The sequence below is a fragment of the Silurus meridionalis genome, chromosome 25 (assembly GCF_014805685.1).
Source record: "Silurus meridionalis isolate SWU-2019-XX chromosome 25, ASM1480568v1, whole genome shotgun sequence".
Classification (NCBI taxonomy): domain Eukaryota; kingdom Metazoa; phylum Chordata; class Actinopteri; order Siluriformes; family Siluridae; genus Silurus; species Silurus meridionalis.
Window position 1 is genome coordinate 13,348,708 of NC_060908.1, and position 18,977 is coordinate 13,367,684.

The 18,977-nt window shown below is 39.5% G+C and overlaps 1 protein-coding gene across 2 annotated transcripts in view; it reads right to left on the minus strand.

Annotated features, from left to right (window-relative positions):
• Positions 1 to 18,977, minus strand: part of tmem132e (transmembrane protein 132E) — a 238,781-nt gene that overhangs the window by 67,970 nt on the left and 151,834 nt on the right. Inside the window, exons 1-2 of one of the 2 annotated variants that reach the window (XM_046838887.1) lie at positions 4,621 to 5,169; positions 3,089 to 4,013 (exon numbers count right to left, since the gene is read on the minus strand). In XM_046838887.1, the coding sequence (XP_046694843.1) occupies positions 3,089 to 4,013; positions 4,621 to 4,693 (998 nt within the window). In that variant the 5' untranslated portion in view covers positions 4,694 to 5,169. Of the gene's footprint in view, positions 1 to 3,088; positions 4,014 to 4,620; positions 5,170 to 18,977 lie in introns of those variants that run through there. The other variant, XM_046838888.1, reaches the window with a different exon arrangement.

The following is an 18,977-nucleotide window of genomic DNA, read 5'->3' on the forward strand; positions in this document are numbered from 1 at the left end:
GACAGGCTGAGGCATCAGCACAAATGAGGCTAATCAGATGGGAAAGGAGAGGTGTGGTCAATAGAAATTACATGCTACAGACCACCTGAAACAGCAAGGTCACAGGAGGTAAAAGATTAGATTACAGGCAACACCCCCTGAATACATGAGCAGTGGAATCGCAATATACACTATACGGATAAAAGTATTGGGACACCTGACTTTTCCAGCCATAGTTGGTTCTTTTTCAAACTGTTACCACAAATTTGGAGGCGCACAATTATAAAGGACGTCTCCTGTCGTCGTAGCATTACATTTCTCCTTCGATTGGACCCAAACTGGTTCCAGCATGATACTCAATTCAATTTACAATGGACATTGTCTCAAAGTAGCTTTTACAGATAAAGCAGTCATAAAAAAAGTATAAGTGTGTACTTATAGTTGTATGTTTATCTCTGATGAATGAGCCAGTGACGACTGTGGCAAGGAAAAACTCAGCATGAGGAAGAAACCTTGAGAGGAACCAAACTCAAAGGAGAACCCACCCTCATCTGGGTGGCACCGAATGTCAATTCATTACGGTTCATCTTTGTTAAGGTTATATGGGTCTTGAGTGACCCAGGATCTTGAGTTCTGATCACCTTTGGATTGAATTGGAACACTGAATGCACCCTAGGCCTCCTTACATCACCTACATGAGTAGCCTCCTTTGCTAAAACCCTTGTGGAGGACAAATCTCCACAAACACACCTCAAAATCTAGTGGAACGTCTTCCCAAAAGACTGGAGGTTATTTTAACAGCAAATGGGGACTAAACATGGAATGGGAAGTTTCTAAAAGCCTTTAGCAATCTTATGGTCTGGTGTCCCAAAACATTTGTCCATATAATGGATAACATCTGTTTTACTACGAAGAAGACAACACAAATGCGATTCATCCGAGGAAAATAAGCAATGATGCAGCACCACGATTTGATGCACTGATGTACTTTGCAAAGTCGAGCTACTGTTACAGCTTGAACATTCGAGACGTTCGTCGTGTGAACAAACGGTGAAACTTGCACGTGGGTTTTACGATAAACATGGACTAGTGCTGTCATCCGATTTCCATGGTAACCCGGCATTTCAGACAAAGGCACCACATCAAGAATATATTCACTAGTGCGAATGGATGTGCGGCCAAAAATAAAGAGCCGGAGAGAATGAAAACCTTTACACACGCAGAAAAAAAATCCACTACACACACATCTTTCATATTTACTGGCTCTGTGTGTCAGTGTGTTACCTACACCTCCACTTGTATTATCTTGACCTGTGTATTAATGCAGAAAATGCATCTGCACCTGGAGGTAGGCAAACCATCATGAAGTCTCACACGAGAGCCTCGAGTGAAGATTCTAGACATGAAAAGCGCATTTTCTGGAAATTCAAGAGGATAAATAGGGAATATTTAGTCGTAGCAAAGCATGTAAGAGCAGAATGTTTACACAAAAGACAGAGAGCTCTTGCTGAAGCTGTGAAATTATCATCATGTCAGACGCAAAGATTTAATGGCTTCAAATAAACGCCACAACTGAAGCTAGTAAACAAATGTGAAGGACTGGTGTAAAAACATAGCATAGTGCAATTCATATTTAAAAGGGGAAAAATCTATAATGGTCTCTTTTTACTAGGAGTCCGTCAGCTTCCTGCAGTGTTTAAGATCAGGGTGGAGTTTTTTTTTTTTCTCCTGATGGGAGCTTTTATTGCTCCTTGGCCGCTCCACTGAGAATTAATGTCACCGAGTCCGACTTGAGGCAAACAAAGACTCCAATATGAGCACATAAAATGGAGGGGTCAGTGAGATTTAGCATCCGCAATTTGATTAGGCAAACTGAGCTTCGCTTTGGACTATGACTCCGTTCGAGGGATTCGAATATGTCGTAATGCTCTTACTGGGTAAATGAAAGTTGGCGGCTATGAAGCGAGTAAGTTCCTCGTCTTCGCGAAGATTGAGCAATAAAACTTTTACTTGAAGTGTCCGTCTTATGCACTTCATAAAGCATTCAACTACTTGCACTGAAGCACCAAGTAGACACGTGAGCATGCTGGATGTTCCAGATAAGATAAGCCTTACTCTTGAACAAATGAAAAAAGTTGTGTAGAAAAAGAGAAAAATGGTGGTTTTAGTGGAAGCAATTCATAACAATATGAGATCGTGTAACTTTTCGGTAGGTTTTCCACCACAGGAAAGTCTTCAGGGCCGAGAACAACAACATTAAGTGTAACTATAAAAGGAAAAAAAAATTCATGATCGTTCACAGATTTCTATAGTGTGAAAAAGATTAATACTCATACGTTGCAGGAAAAGTGCTCTTATCTGTGCTAACTGAAAAAAAAAAAAAAAAAAAAATCCCAAAGCTAGTTAAAATGCAAAGACCCAGCCGAGCGGAATATAAAAAGTGTCACAGGCGCATGGAATGCTGACCCTCTAGCTTCCGCGCAACAAATCTGCCATGCACGCACGTTAATCCGTGTGCACTTTGTCAGATAAAACTAATGAATTACCCCTGCTAGCATAAATCAGCACGCTGCCTTTTCATGTTGGGCTTAATGAGTTATCGAAGCTCAATTAATTTGCTGCGAATTCCTAAAATGAACTCTATGAGCTTCTATTAAGTTTCAGCGGGTCTAAAGGCCTGTGGAAAAAGAAGTGTACTGTCGATATGCCTGGAAAAACAGCTAATACCCCGCCGAAAAAAAAAAGAAAAACACTTTGCTGTAGCTTAATTGATCATTTCCCATCATATGATCCCTAACTCTCTCCATTATCACAATGATGAAAAAAGGTTGTGGAATACGCATGAAATCCGGGCCTTAAATCGCCTAATTGACGCCCTTTATATAAATCTCCACTATTGATGCATTACCAAACAATAATATGCTTCTCCCTGGCAAACCAAGAGGGACTCATCAAAGTATCTTTGATGGATGCATCTAACTGTTTATGTGAAACTCATTGTAGCTGTCGAAAGAGTGTAGTTTGTGTTGTAGACACCTAGCCAGGAGATAGAAATCCAAATCTGTTATGCCAATTCATCCCAGTGGTAAAGAAAGTTAAAGCAACTTACTTGAGAGTAAACTGTTCTACTGTCGAGTTTGGCACCAAATACAGGTAGATGTTGAGTATCTCTCCAGGCTTTAACGGTTTGTCCGGTAGCCTCAAGAAGAGGTTTTTGTCCAGCTGCTTGTCCACTACCAGTTGCTCCTGACTGGGCTGGTACAGGCTGATGCTTCCAATCCGAAGTAGTGGCTGCTGGGATGTGCTCTCTGCCCTGGATGCTCCTCGCCTGGAATAACTTTCACTGCACTCCCCCTTGCTGTCTGGATCATGAAGGGTGTAGTAGAGCTCTGCCTGAAAAGTTTCCCCAGACATCTCCAAAACATCTGCCACTGAGGGCTTCCTGCGGCCCAAGGGCGCCACATTGACATTAAACCAAGTAGACGGGAGGTCCAGTTGGGCCAAGCACTGTGCCAAGTTACCTTGGAGCCTGCAAGAAGTCTTGATTTCCCGAACATCTCGAAAGGCATGCAACCTCACACAAGGAAGTTTGTCCTGCACCTTAAAGTCGTCCCAGTCCCGGCCTGCAATGTAAAACAGCACCTGGACCACTGGGTTGCTTGCAAAGACCTTAGACTGCACAATGAATGCTCGCACCTTCCAGCTGACCGTCAGCCTACCTGGGATGTCCAGGGGACTTGACGGCTGTAAAAGATCTTTGGAAAGAGTCTGGTCCTGGGTGAAAGGACCCAGAGAGATGTTGACTGAAGGTAACTCCTTGGTCTGAAAGACCACAAAGCTCTCAGAACAGTGCAAAGGGTGGCCACTGGGGGCATTCCGGGCTGAAGTTCGGCTCTCTTGAAGAAAGAATGCCAGTTGGGTGTTGGAGAGTTTGAAGCTGGCAGGAAGGTAGAGGTCTGGGGGGGCAGAGGTGGCAGTAGCAGCAGGGACATTAAGCAGAGCATCATAGTTGGTTGGAGAAACTTTACCTGCAACTGTAAAGAGAACAAAGAGAACATAAGATGGCTTTGAACACAAACCAAAACAAGTAGGATATAACACTAAACTCAGGAACAATAACAGTTAGTGGGCACATTCAGATTCAGACTTTTAAGCATGGTTATACTAAAGAAAACAAAAGATGATTTTATTTATTTATTTTTGCTAAAGTGAGATAATTGCATATTCTGAATATTAAACAAAAGGGATAAGCAAGCGATATTTCATTGATTTTTACGACAATTAACTGCTTGCAGATGCTGTACAGTTTGTACAAAAACTCCATCGCTCTGTGCAGAGGGGACAAACATAATTAAAGAAATTTCGAAAAGTCTGGACCATACTTTCATCTTAGCTTTAAATAGATGTGAAGTAACTGAGCTACCTCACACAAAAAAACTCACAAACCTGAAGCGAAATCTAGCCAAAGCACAGATCGATATAAAAATCTTTTAGAATGACAATAACTTCACACATGAAACTACCATAAAGGTCACAGGGACATATGCAAACAAAAAAAAAGAACAACAATAACACCTCTGCAAGCCACTGCTACTGCATGGTAAAAAAAAAAAAAGCAAAACTGGTTGGGATGCAACATACTTATCAAAAGAAACAGTGAACAGAGAAGCCATGAACTGTCTTCTGGGTGTAGTAAAGCAGCAAAATGTCCCATATTACCACTTGCAGTGCAGCTTAACTAAAATACATTTGTAGAAAACAAAAAGTAGTATCCATGGAAATTTGAGGTACAATCCCAAAACAATCCAAGCCGTAGTGCAGAATTGTTTTCAAAAAGCTTTTAAAACTAAAGTATATTCCAAAGTTTCCTAAACGTATCCACGTTGATCAAAGGTCCTGCTTAATCCATCCATGTCCCAATCCCTTGGAAAACAAACACCGAAAGTAGAGTGAACCTCTGCATGAACTTCAGTCGGCATGTGTGTTCCAGCATGCTGAAACTCTCTGTGCTCTCTTACTCTGTGAACTAACCCCTTCCAATCTGTGGCTCCTGCCCCAGAGCTTGACTCCTCCTAGCAGTTCCAGTAGCTCCGCCCACTTGGAGACAAAGACCAGACACCACCCTGTCTCACCACACCTTCCCTGAGCGTTATAATCACCACTTTAGTTTGTAGTCTGTGTGAAAACACAGGCCTCCCAGGACATTGACACCAGGCTGACTACAAACTCTCTTGCTCCATTTATCTTTTCCCGATGGACGTGTTCAGGCAGACACTGTGCATTTCTGAGTCTCGGTGTGTGTATGTGTGTGTGTGAGCGTTCCTGGGGTGTAGTGGGGGAGGGTTTGCATTACTTGAACGCCTTCAGGCAGAGACAGAAATGGGGGATTAGAGAAAAGATCATTGGTGAATTAGCCCTGCTCTCTTTCCCTGTTCCCAAACTTGCTCGGAAATACATTTAAATGAAAGAGGGGGATGGGGTGGCACCCGTACAACACTTACTCCAGAGAATGGCTTTCAAAAAAAAAGAAAATAAATTTGTGTATGTGGGACTTTTTTCTACTGAATAATTATATATTTTTTTGGTTTGTCAACACCATTAAAAAGTCACTGAAATCCTCCAGGTACACAACCAGTTTCTGGCCACTCTGTTCTCTAGCTGAAGGTTACTATCTTTTTCGCTTTCAATGGAGGCGCTTCGATTGTAAACGGCTGGATTCGGTTTCGTTCTCGCTCCAAGGTCTGCGCACCTTTGGCACAACTGTAGACTGCGGAGCGAGAAATGAATACCTCCTAAAGGGATGAGCTAATGCCTGTGAAAGCCAATCCATTACAAACACATTAGCTGCTAAAGAGTGTTTCTCCAAAGCCTTTCCAGAATGCAGTGGGACAGATGTTGTTGGGGCCAATGCCCTTTCACCCACCCCCCAAAAAAAATCCACCACTTCCTTTGACACGAACTGCTTTGGGGCAATGACTTCATGCGAGCTTGCAAGAGATGATACATAACGGCTCATCATGTTTCCCCTTTTTCTTGCACAACAGCAACGTGACACATAATATCTCCCTTATTCATCGTCTCAGTACAGGATGAAGTTATCTGTTGGGCCATTGCCAAATTACCTCCAGTGCTTTTTTGTCACCATCATTGAATCTTGAGTCATTGATATCCCCCCAGTAACTTAACATCAATAGGAATCCCCATTTACTACCTTTAACGTGATGCTAATCTTAAAATTCTTAGCTGGAACACTTTCCAAAAAATGATTCCTACCAGTGTCACTATGCTTTCGAGACCATAATCTTTTTTCCTGTTATAAAACGGAAGAAAATCCCCCCTCCAAAAAATTTAACTCGGCAACCAGACACATAAGAAGATAACAGCATCCTTTGCATTACCGAGAGACCCTGACAGTGATAAAAATGTAATTGAAGACCTGGTGTTCTTGTTTGAAGTCACTTTAACTTTTTCAATTGTTTAAACGAACGCACCAGCCTATTTCGCTTTTTGGAATTACCCAGGCAAATTGATCAAAGGATTGAGGTAATTAATAAGTTGCTCCTCAAGCGCTTTGCATGTTGAGAAATAAGGAGAGAACACTTCCATTTAAATCGTTGTATTGAAATGTGCCCAGAGGGGGGGAGGAAAAAAAAATTCTGAGAGTAGGAGGGATCGAGCAAAGCAAAACGAGTGATCAAACGGCGAAGTGATGCAATGTGAAAGGTAAAACACGCCGCAGCAGTCGCAAAGAAAAGAGATTTTTTTTTTCCCAAAATGAACAGAATGGATCTTCTTAATTCAATGATATGTATTGTTACATTAACCGAATTGAACTTTATTTTGGGTCCATTAGCATTTTTTCGGAGCTGGGAGTAATCGTTTTACCGACAAGAAGGGCTCTTGAGAAAATGTGTGTTCCAAATAAAGGTGTATCTAACTTTCTTTCTTTCTCTCTCTCTCTCTCTCTCTCTCTCTCTTTCTTTCTTTCTTTCTTTCTTAATTCTTTGAATCAATTGCATGAAGTCTCCGGAATTAAAAGTACTTCATAACTTAAGAAGAATTCATAATCCTTTTGTTGCTGCAGAGAGAATAAGAACAGAGTGTAATGAAACCTTTTGATCTATAGGTCCTCTTACAAGGAGCAGTCGGCGCGATCTGAAGGCGAGCGAATGAGCAGCGGCGTGAACTAGCATGACAAACAACAGTTGCAAATGAAGTGATTAGCATGTGAAACAGGCGCGGGCTGGGTGGCTGTTAGTGTCGTGGCAGGGCTCCTGTGCTGGTTGGGAAATGAAATCCTTCACTAAGTAACAAGGCTTAATCAATACGGGTTGTATAACAATAGAAAAGCTAGCACAAGCTCCTTAGTGAACGGTGGAGTAGAGAGGCATGCTATGTGGCAAACATTAGCTGGCTCTGGAAAGTTAAGGGTCGATGAGGTCAAATCAGAACTGTCTAACTAAACAGCTTTTTTTGCAGTGGCAAAATGTTTGGCAAACCGTGATAAGTGAAATAGCAAACAAGCTTTGGGCTTTTCAGCAGTTCATAGAGGGTAGATGCAGGGTGGAGGAAGAATGTCGTGAAAGGGTGACTTTCTCAGGTTACAAACTGGTAAGCTTGAGTTTGATGGTTGGAGCAGACGTTTTATAGTTTGCTCTATTCAAGTAGACCCCTTTGAGTTGAAACAAGGCCATGAGGGCTTGTCCTGTATTGTCTCTTATTTTCTGTATTGTCTTGTATAGTCTAAGCTAAATGTATAGTGTTATTCGTGTCTGTACTTCTGAGAGTCACTAACAGCTGGAGACAAATTCCTTGTGTGTGTCAAAACCTGATTCTGATTCTGTCTGGGCCCCCTTCAATACATCGCCCAGCGACCTTCACATTTCTTCCATTGGTTCCTCTAAATATCGATTGGACTATAATAAGTTTTATAATGAGCTCTATTAAGCAGAGTCATTTATTAAATGAATACACCCAATTAAATATTCAACTTTTTATTTTGCTGAAATTATTGAACATGATGTAAAAGTATAACCCAGTTGAAAGACCACATATTTAATTTTCTTTGCTTTTTTTTTTAAATTATGCTGGAAAGATCTTGCTAATAAAACTGTGGTAATGTTTCATTATGCACCGACTGATAGAAGTCGTCTGAAATGACTTGACATGACCTCATAAGTACACCGCACCATAATTCGGTCCATTACACATTTCAAAGATTGGCTGTTTGACATTGCACCATCGGTGTCGTCAGTATTTAGCCGTACGCCGTGCACATTATGCGGTTTGGGCCATGGCTTTGAGTTCCTTCTGAATGCGAGTATCGATGCGGTACTCAAATGAATCTGTGCAGTGGGAAAAAGCGACAACGCCACATTACTAAACGGTTCAGCCAAATTACCTGGCAGGAGCATTTTTCAACCAACAGTGTGAATATTCAATAACTGCACATCCTTGTGCATTTAAAGGATGAACTGGGATGCTCGCATTTATTTCTGACCCGTCATCCCAAACATGAACCCCGGACTCCGTATGAATCCCAATCCATGAAAGCCTACGGGTAGTTAGCAAGTTAATGTTGCATCATCTTGTTATACCCAGGCAATTCTAACAGATAATCTATAAACACAACATAGTGATACAACAGACCTACTGTTTTTTTAAACTTATCATATTGGTTTAATACATACATACTGTACATGATATATACAAAAGATCTTAGACACCTGACCAAGATTTGTGGGGTTTAGTAAAATCAGGTACTTGGGGTGGAAGAGGTAGTTCAGTGGTTAATATGTTGACTTCTGATCAAAATGTTGAGTTCACATCCCACCACCAATAAGCTGCCCCTGCTGGGCCCTTGTGCAAGGCCCTTAAACCTTAACTGCTCATTTGTATGAATGAGCTTGTCTAATTGTAGTCACTCTAGATAAGAGCATCTGCCAAATGCAGTAAATGTAAAGGTATTGATGGAGTGTGAGGAGGTCTGGAGTGAAGGACTGAAGTCAGTGTTCCAGTCCATCACAAAGGTGTTTAATTGACATAAGAGCACTATAGCAGGCCACTGAAGATCTGATGGCTTTGTGCACAGGGGTATTGTCATGCTGGAACAGGTTTGGGTCTCCTATTTCAAGTGTAGGGAAAATTTCATGCTACCATCTCTGGAGACATCTATACAATTAAGTCCCCCTAACTTTGAGGTAAAAGTTATAGAACCACATATGGCTAAAAATGTCAGGTGTACCGAAACATTTGTCAATATAGTGTAGCCCGCTTGACGAAGAGAACTTTTGTCTGGCTCTACGTTTCGGAGACAGTTGTCGGTGATAAGCAGAGTGTGTATCTTGACTCCTGCCACACGGACTGTGCTAATATCGATCGTGCTACTCGAGAGCCTCTTGAACCATGTGAGATATGACTGTGAACAATTTCAGACTGAGAATTTTGACAAACCCAGTTTCCCAAGGCATGAGTCCATCTTTGAAGTGAAAGGAGATAAAAACAACGTCTTTTGGCTGTAGATAAATCTTATAAACAATGCAATGGAAAACAGCTCTGGGCCGGGAGGGGGTGGGGTCGGGTGGGGGGACTGCTTGATGAAACCAGACTACGTTATTCTCTCTGAGCCACATCAGAGGACTTTAAAACAACCCACAATGCAAATATGTGGGACGAGTGGCGGCTTTAAAGTCAGCCGTGTTTTGACGACACGAACGTTGTTTTCGACCACAGTATTGGCACTGAGGCTTATCTCATCGTCTCGACTTGACTCGATATGCAAATTGGGAAGCAAAAAATATCCTGTTAATAAAGGAACACGAGCAACATTAATGAAATTCAGGCGTGCCCGTCTCCACCTCATGTTGATTAGTGAAAAGAAAGGATGACCTGTTAACCTGTTGCAGGTCAGATTTGAGAATGAACCGTTTCTTTCCTCTTCCCCAATTTTGATTTTTTTTTTTTTTTACGTGATGCCAGTTGTGATTAAAATACTCAGTGACTGGCATCAAGTCAAGTCATAAATTTAAAAAAAAAGTGTGAAATTATCTCACCTAGCTCGGTTGCTTGGTTACCCTGCGTCCACATCCTTCTCTGTTTCTTGGCTGATGTGATTGGTGTGCAGGATAAGGAAAAAAAAAACTACAAACCAATAACCATTGATACCCATATAGAACTGAATTATTTACTTAATCTGTATGTATGTATAATGTACAGTTCAGGTACATACAATATATATATATATATATATATATATATATATATATATATATATATATATATATATATATATAGAATGCACAAGTACAGTATTATGGAAATGCTCTGGACACCAAATAAGGATTACCTATTAATTATTATAATATTTAGATTATACAGAGCATCTGCTATACAAGTACTGTGAATGAGCTGTTACCATAGAAACAATAATGTACTAGGATGGGTGCATTAATATTATAATCCTGTGATATATTTTTTTTTCCATCAGCCACCACTATTGTCAAAGCTTCTCTTAAATACAATGCACCGCCTTTCTGACCAATCTTGTTTTGCAACAGTGCTGCTCCCATTTCCTGCCTTTAATTTAAGGTTTAACCTTTAATATAACAAGTTCCTGCGTCAAAAGTATTAAAACAACGGAAATTTCCAGCCACATGTGGTTCTTCTCCAAACTGTAGCCACGTTTATATGTACACTTTTTTGTCATTCTCATTAAAATCTTTCCGATTGAAAGATTCGGTGGACTGTTTACATGAGACGTTCTCTGATCCGACATGGTGTTTACACAAGCCAGTGCTTTTAATCGAAACGACTTTGTGACATGAGCACATTAACCTACGTCCTGTTTGTCGCCTTGTATTCCTGTCAACACGGAGTTCCATTATTACTTATACGTGCTATTTTGATGTAAATTGTTGCTTCTAATCAAGCAACGGCGTGAATTTGTAGGCATGCTACTGCTGGAAGGAAAAGACGGGCGCCGGAAGCTGAGAGTTTTCGTGGCTGTGCATCTTTAAGGAGCATCTCAATATCATCTTAATATTCCTCCCTCCTCCAAAAGGCAGAAGCGTGTGGATGAAGATCCGTAATGAGGACTGGTGGGAGCGGGTTGTATTGCTGGAATTTTTGTGACCTGGAATGAAAACGAAACTTTTGCATGGGTCTTTGGTCATTCACATGTTTGTGTGGATGGATGAAGGGATTTATAGCCCCCTAATTATGTGTGTCGTGGTTGTTTTATACAAACCCGGAAGCTGTGCAGAATACCGTGTTGTGGCAAATCAATTCGGTGTTCACGAGAGCACAGAAAAAAATTTTGTGTGTATATTCTGCAAAGTAAAGATTGAATGGGCCGATACAAGATCTGATACGGACGCCAGATAAACAGAAGGCTTCGGAAATCACACAGAGATTTGAGGAAGCGCGTTTTGTCCCTCAGATTTATCCCAACGATTACAATTTTATCCGACTTGGGCATTTTTATTCCAATCGAGGTGTTTATATGAAGCATAGACAAAGCCAGCTCCATGAAGATATGCTTTGCATGCGTTGGAGTGGAGGATCTCCTGCTATAGAGCTCTGAACACAACCTTATTGATCACCTTTGGAATGAATTGGAATGCTGACTGCACCCAAGGCCTCCTCACCCTAACATTGGGGATTAATTTTTTCTTGCAGAAACCACACAAAGTGTTTGCTTTTCTTTTCTTTATATATACATTCTCAAGTTGAATTTAGTTTATAGTTCATTTTCCTTTAAATCCATACCCCAGGTTTTGTCATCCTACATCAGCACCTGCCTTTACTTACACCCTTGTGGTTGAACAAGCACAAATCTCCAATCACACTCCAAAAACCTTGTGGAACATCTTCCCAGAAGAGTGGAGTTCCTTATAACAGGAAATTCGGGACCAAATGTGGAATGGGATGTTCAAAAAGCCCATATGAATGTATGATCAGGTATCCACACACTTTTATCGATATAGTGTGAGTATGTAAAATATACTTGTGACAAATGAAATTTTCGAATATGGTGAAGTAAAACAACTTCACATAATCAGCGAGCTAAGACGCAAGTAATATGGCGCATCAGAAAAAACACACGCAAGCATGTCCACACACCAACACACCAGTTGCCCTATAAACCAGGATTGATTTCCCTTTGAAATCTCTTTAATGAGGCCGGAAATAGGAAGTGATATGGATAAGATGGAGCCCGCTGGGAATTCTAATGACTCTATTGACTGAGCTGGTGTCTTCTTATGTTGACAAATGGTTACAAAGCAAAACGAGTGCTTTCACCTTCACATAAAGCAGCTACACAACCTCTCTCAAATACGCAGATTTATGCAAATCTAGGTAGCCTGGGAGCCGATTTATTCTTCGTCTACGTGAAGACGTACATACCGTATTTTTCGGACTATAGGCGAAATGAAGCGGTTTATTTATGAATTTATCCTGGGGTTTTCCCGGTTTCATAAACTTCAAGCCAAAAAACGCACCTCAGAACACAGGTGAGGTGCGTTTTTTCGTTTCTGTTCGGAAATTTCATTGGTCTAATGCATCGGGGAGAAAAACGTGTTTTTTAAACGCACGACGATGCCAAAAGATAGACTCCCGAGAGAAATAATTGTGAAAGGAAGAAGGAAGACAGTGAACAATGACTTTCTTGGTCGGCTACTGTTTAGATACAAGCCGTTGTAGCGCGTTGAGTCAGGGTGAAGGGAGAGCTCGCTAACTCCAGTTGCAACAGAAATCATATAAGCACAGACAGGTTTCCAAAACTAGTGCTTTTTTATTTTTCTTGGCAACAGCGTTACGGGTTAGTCAAAGAAACTTAGAAATGAGCATCAGAAAATAATAAGGACATATTCCTCGGTCTTGCACACATGCAGTAATACCGGAAAAATGCGGCGGCAGCCTATTCCCAAAATGCCGCTCTGCTCTTAAAGGAGCCACAACATATTTCACCCGTTACACCGTGTAACAGACACTGTCTTTCGGTAAAGCCTGTGTAAAGTACATTAGTTTCAGTGTAGACACCTGCGGCTTATAGACAGGTGCAGCTTATTTATGTTTAAAATAAAAATCTTTGTCTAATTCAGTGGGTGCGGATTATATATGGGTGCGCTTTATAGTCCGGAAATTACGGTACTACATGTTCATACTACAAAATCGTACCTGTGAACAACGTATCACAACACTACAGAGGCCGTATTGCATTGTGTCGAATCGGATCGAAATCGGATCGGATCTGCAATGCACCACAATAGGGGGTGAATCGTATCGCATCACATTGGTAGCTGCTTTTACGTATATTTATGTATAATATTATTGGCTATGCATCGAGATGTAAAATACATCAGCCGCCGTTATGGAGATGCACATCCTTAACCTCTAAGTTCCAGGAGAGATGTAATGCTGCAGCATACAAAGACCTCCTACACATGTGTGTGCTTCTCAAACAGTTTCGAGACCTGCATATGGGTGTAATGCTCGGGTGTCCACATACTTATGTATAAATCAGCCTTAAATCGCGCCTCTTCGCTTTTAAGCATCTCAATGACATGATGAAAATGTTCACAAGGTAACGATTTTTTTTTCCAGCCACAAAACCATGCCTGCGACGTTTGAAGCCGAACTCGATCAGAATCTGTGTTTCATCTTGTTCACTTAAAACAAAAAAAAAGGATTTGAGAGCAAGGATTTTTCTCTCAGAGGGACGCTTGATGCAAACTCCAAACGCACACAAAAAGAGAGCAAACTGGGAGGAGAAGAAAATTCTCACAGGGAAAACAAGCTCTTTGTCTCACACTATTTGGGTCTTTTTCGTCTACCGGTTCCCATGGCGATGGCGTCTTAATGGTCCGGGCCAGGTCAAAATAACGACTTACTCTAAAGAAGTACGGAGAAGGTTCTTGCCAGGAAATGGGTGGAGAAAAAAATTTCTCTTTTAATATGGCCATGCAGTTCTATTAGCCGGAGCATTGATCTGGACAGATAAATCAGATTAAGGCTCCTGGTTGATCTGAGCTCAGTAAGAGCTCTATTCATTACAGTAGCCAAATCTGTTTTTTTTCTGGCTGCAGACTTGTTTTTGTTGAAGAAGTGCTGAGCTGGTGACAAAAAGTAACTTAAGCCGCCATACTTTTGGTGGGAAGCTGCTTTTTTAGTGTTTCTTTCTACCTGTTGACTGTTGCAAATTGTTTAGAGAGGTCTAGAAAGAAATTATCAATTTATTAATGATCGTAAATAGTACATGAAGATATGCTTTACATGGGTTGGAGTGGGAGATATTGAGTGTGATCTCATCCTTATCCAACACCTTTGGGATGATTTGGAATGGCACTCCAGGCCTCATCACATCACCTACATCAGTACCTGAATTTCCTAAGGCTCTTGAATGAACACAAATCCCAGCAAGCCCACTCCAAAATCTAGTGGAACAACTTCCCAGAAGAATGGAGGTTCTTCTAACAAATCTTATAGTCAGGTGTCGTGTCCATATAGTATATGCGATGCGATAATAATCAAAGTTCAGAAATTGAGCGAAGTTTCATCTTATAATTGCAGGTTTTAGCAGCGAATCACGAACAACAGCTCTTTTCCAGAGAGTCTTTACACCAAAGATGCAGAAAATTCTCTCTCCCCACACGATATAATGGAATTCTTATCGACATGTCAGTTTGGACAGAAATTTACTGTTTATTACCTGGGGTTACTTCTAAAGAGAGCTTTTTTATAATAGGCGCATAACAAAATACAGTGTAACAGAGATTGCTTATCACAGATCGCTACGGATTTACTATACGTGTCCTACAGCAATACGTCTGGAAACACCGGAAAAAAAAGTTTGCCAATTTTAAGACCATGATAATGAGTATAAAGTTTTAGTATTACTGAGGTAATGACTGTGGCAATAATGACTCCAGATTTCATTTCTACTTCAATTTCCAATCAATAATTAAATCTTTAACTCAATTAATAACCAATTCTGTGAATGAAATTGTCTTTTTGAACCAGTGACCTTTTATACGGAAAAAGAATGGACAGGACGTAGTTATCACATGTTGACAAAAGCCTTTTCTGATGAACCGAGATCTAATTCATGATTGACTTGAGAGGAATCGGTACAGTAGATAAATACAGTGTCGGCTTTTTGAGTAACCGCGCTGCCTCACATTGCTTGAAATGAAAAAATTACTTAATAATTTTAAGCATTTTGTATGTGAATTTAAATAATGTTATAATGACTTCTGATGAAATAATTAAGAATAGAAGTTAACTGAAAATATAGAATATAGGCCAAATAGTCAGCCAATTACACTTTGTAACATGTCAATTTGCGAAAAAAGTTGACTTCTCCGGAAAACATTTGGGGTCTGAGCTCTATATATCTGTTCCAGCTCCATGAAGATATGGTTTACATGGGTTGGAAGTGTGTGGAAGATCTTGAGTAGCCTGTCAAGATCTTCCACACACTTCCAACCCATGTAAACCATATCTTCATGGAGCTGGAACAGATTTGGGTCTCCTAGTTCAAGTGAAGGAAATTCCATTCCACCTTATCCAAAGATACAATTGTGCACTTCCAACTTTGAGGTAACAGTTTGGGGAAGAACCACATATGACTAAAAAGGCAGGTGTGCTAATACTTCTATCCATATAGTGCATTTCATTTAGTCTGTATGTGGCCTTAATGCCTGACTGTTTACAGCATAAGGAGCCAAATCTGCTCTACACATTCATGAGAATCTAATGAGGGCTATCTTGAAATAAACTCGGCTGGCATCGATATACTAAAATCAACATGGTCTGCGAGCCGATTTGGCCATAATTGCCTGTTTATGTCATTAATTCATATTGAGTAGCCCGAACAGCGCTGCTGAATATTCTCGCAAAAAACGATTTTGACAGATTGTGTTTTTTTTCCAATACTGAAGGGAAAACATTTTTGCTCGGACGGATTTGTTTTTAATAAACGTCCATCCAAGACAAAATCTCCTTTCCAAACACTTCACCTTAACTTACAGCACAATTTAACCATCAGAATAATTGACCATGTTGCCTTTTGAGAAAGATTCCCTGTTACAAACATTAAGATGTGTTTTTGAAAGTCAATTCATCTTAAGATGACTGCAAATGCTACAAATTGGGCTGAAGGGTTAGTTTTTTTATATTTTATGCCAGCTGAATTAAAATCAAAAATTTGAACTGAACTAACTAACCAACCATTAGACCTTATTTCTTTAGACCTCCTATGCAGTTCCTGTCAAAGGTTTGGAAAAATGTTCCTATTGTTTATATTCAACAAACTAAATAATTCAACCGTATGAAGATTAGCTTTGAAAATATATATATATATGTTAATATACATATGGTACACTTTATTTTAATTGAAAATATTCCATTAGCATGGATAACATCTTTATACGTTTATAGCATCTGGACAGTTTGTTTCTCCAAACATTGGATTGGAGATTTCTTTCTAGCCTTGCGATCCAGTTCATCCCAGAGCAATTCAATAGGATTTAGGTGCGTTGACTGGACAGGCCATTCCATGATAAATAATACTCCAGCCGACTGTTTCTCTCTAAATAACACTAACAGCACTTGGACGTATGCTTCAGGTTATTGTCTTTTTCTATATTGAAGTTGGTTCCAATCTGCCGCAGTCCATACAGAATTGCATGGTGTTGATGTATGGAATGGTTGCCATGTTGGTTCAGTATTCCTTTCAACTGGAATAAGTCTCCAACCTTCCCTGCTCCCAAACAACCCCAAACTATTAAGCCTCCACCTCCATGTTTGACTGTGCGGGTAAGGCAGTTTGCTAAAATCTTCTCTCCTGGTCTATATCTAACACAAGTTCTTCTGGAGCCAAAATTGTCAAAAAAAAACTTTTTTTATATACATATAAAATATAACACAAAATCAGTAATTTCATCCAAATAATTGAACATGTTTCTATAGAATTATTATTGTTTTTCGAACATTGAGTATTGCACGTAACTTTTTAAAAAATGAACGAAAATGAACAGTGGGGAAGGAAAATATACGATGAATCTAAAAAATTATTAGACATTTCAAATAAATACCATTTTTTGTTAACAGTTTCTTTGGGAACAACTTTCCACCTAATGTTGAATTACAAATGCACTTCATTTCTCACTCTTCCACTGTTTTTCCTAAATATTAATTACAAATTAATGACGTAAATAATTTACACTTCAAATTACAAACACTATAACGATACACAGAACTGCATTCGGAACGCTTTCCAAAAGCTGTTCATTCAAATCTTTCTAGCCAATGACAAGTAAGCGCAGAGAAGCACCGCCCCGCACGAGAGGTTTGTTACAGAATGGCAAACATAAATCTGCGATATACCGAAAGAAATTACAAGAAAAAGTATTAATAAATGAACCAAAAATCCCACACAAATAAATAAATAAACAGATAAACACATTTAGATAAAAAAATTACTTAATTAATAAATACTAGATAGAATTAATGTAATAATAAAAAAAAATAATATGATTTGAATATATTCTATTATTTGTACTTTATTTAGGCTATTTCTCTATATCCACACATCCTGGCTCAATGGTTTAACTTACGATTTTACGAAACTTACCATGACGATAGGTAAAATGTAAAAATTATTAAAAGTTTCATGCAGGCAAACATAGCAGCGTTTGCTCCACCCTCCACTCGCAACCATACACCTAAATACTTTACAACTTATACTGTACATTACTATACACTGCGCATTTGTAATGTTATGTAGTCATTTGTTGCATTTTTTTATTCAATTGTAATCATAACCATTTCAAAATTATTTCCAAAAGAGCAGTGAAAAGCAAAAAGCATTAGCTCCAAATGAGCTCTGAATTATTCTGTCAGGATTTTACCAAATTTGGTTAGTCAGTGGGTCTATTGGGTTAGCAAGCATGAGGAATATGTGATGAGAAATTTGACTTTTTAATGCATAGGTGATGTTTGATGGTGTTCTGATGATAGACAAATCTGAAAGTTTATTTTTATTTGCGTATTCGTGTTTGTTCTGGTTAACAGTCTTCAGGCTTCTATATTATTCATTGAACTTGGAAAAAAAGAAGGCAGTAATATATTTTCAGGATGTTCAATGAATGCTGAAGGTCACCGCTTATAGTTTGGAGTAATGGATTGAAACTGACAGAGACATTTTAATTCCTGAATTGAATTTCACATATCCTGAAGAAAAGTGAGTGGTGCTTCAGTCGTCACCAGACGTTTATTTTTCCCCGGAAAAAACGTTTCCTTAGACGGACAAGAACTATGTCTATTTATCTCATTATTTTATTTTCCCCATTATATATTTCTATATAAAAATTCTCCCCACTGGGTGAATAAACGTTTTGACATGTCACGCATGTTCTTGGAGTATTTGGTTGGTTACCGCTCACGTGATGCCACGTGACATTGTGTCAATATGATACCCAGATCACTGCTTATAGTTTGGAGTAATTGATAGGAGCCGAAAGCTGTGAAAATCTTTTTGTTCTTGAATATAAAATGGCGTGCTTGAGGAGAGTGCAGGGTCTGATCAATTCTTGCCAAGTAGAAGAGTAGTGAATGCTATCCACTTCATCAAGTAATTGGAGTGGGTTTTGTTTTGATTATTGGCCCAATCGTTTCTCTGCTTCATGGACGTGAAACCAGTAAATCATCTGCATATAGTGATTGATGGTATACTTTGTGTTATGGTTGATGTCTGAACGCCAATTGGGGTACGACTGCAAATAAAACTTGAACGCAAGGTCGATCGGGCAAATGGTACTTTAAGTACAACCCCAATTCCAAAAAAGTTTAGTCACTGTGTAAAATGTAAATAAAAACAGAATGCAATGATTTGTAAATCTCAAAAACCAGAATTTTTATAGAACATAGAAAACACATCAAATGAGGACTGAGGAGGTGAACCATTTCAAGAAACAAATTAAGCTCATTTCAAATTC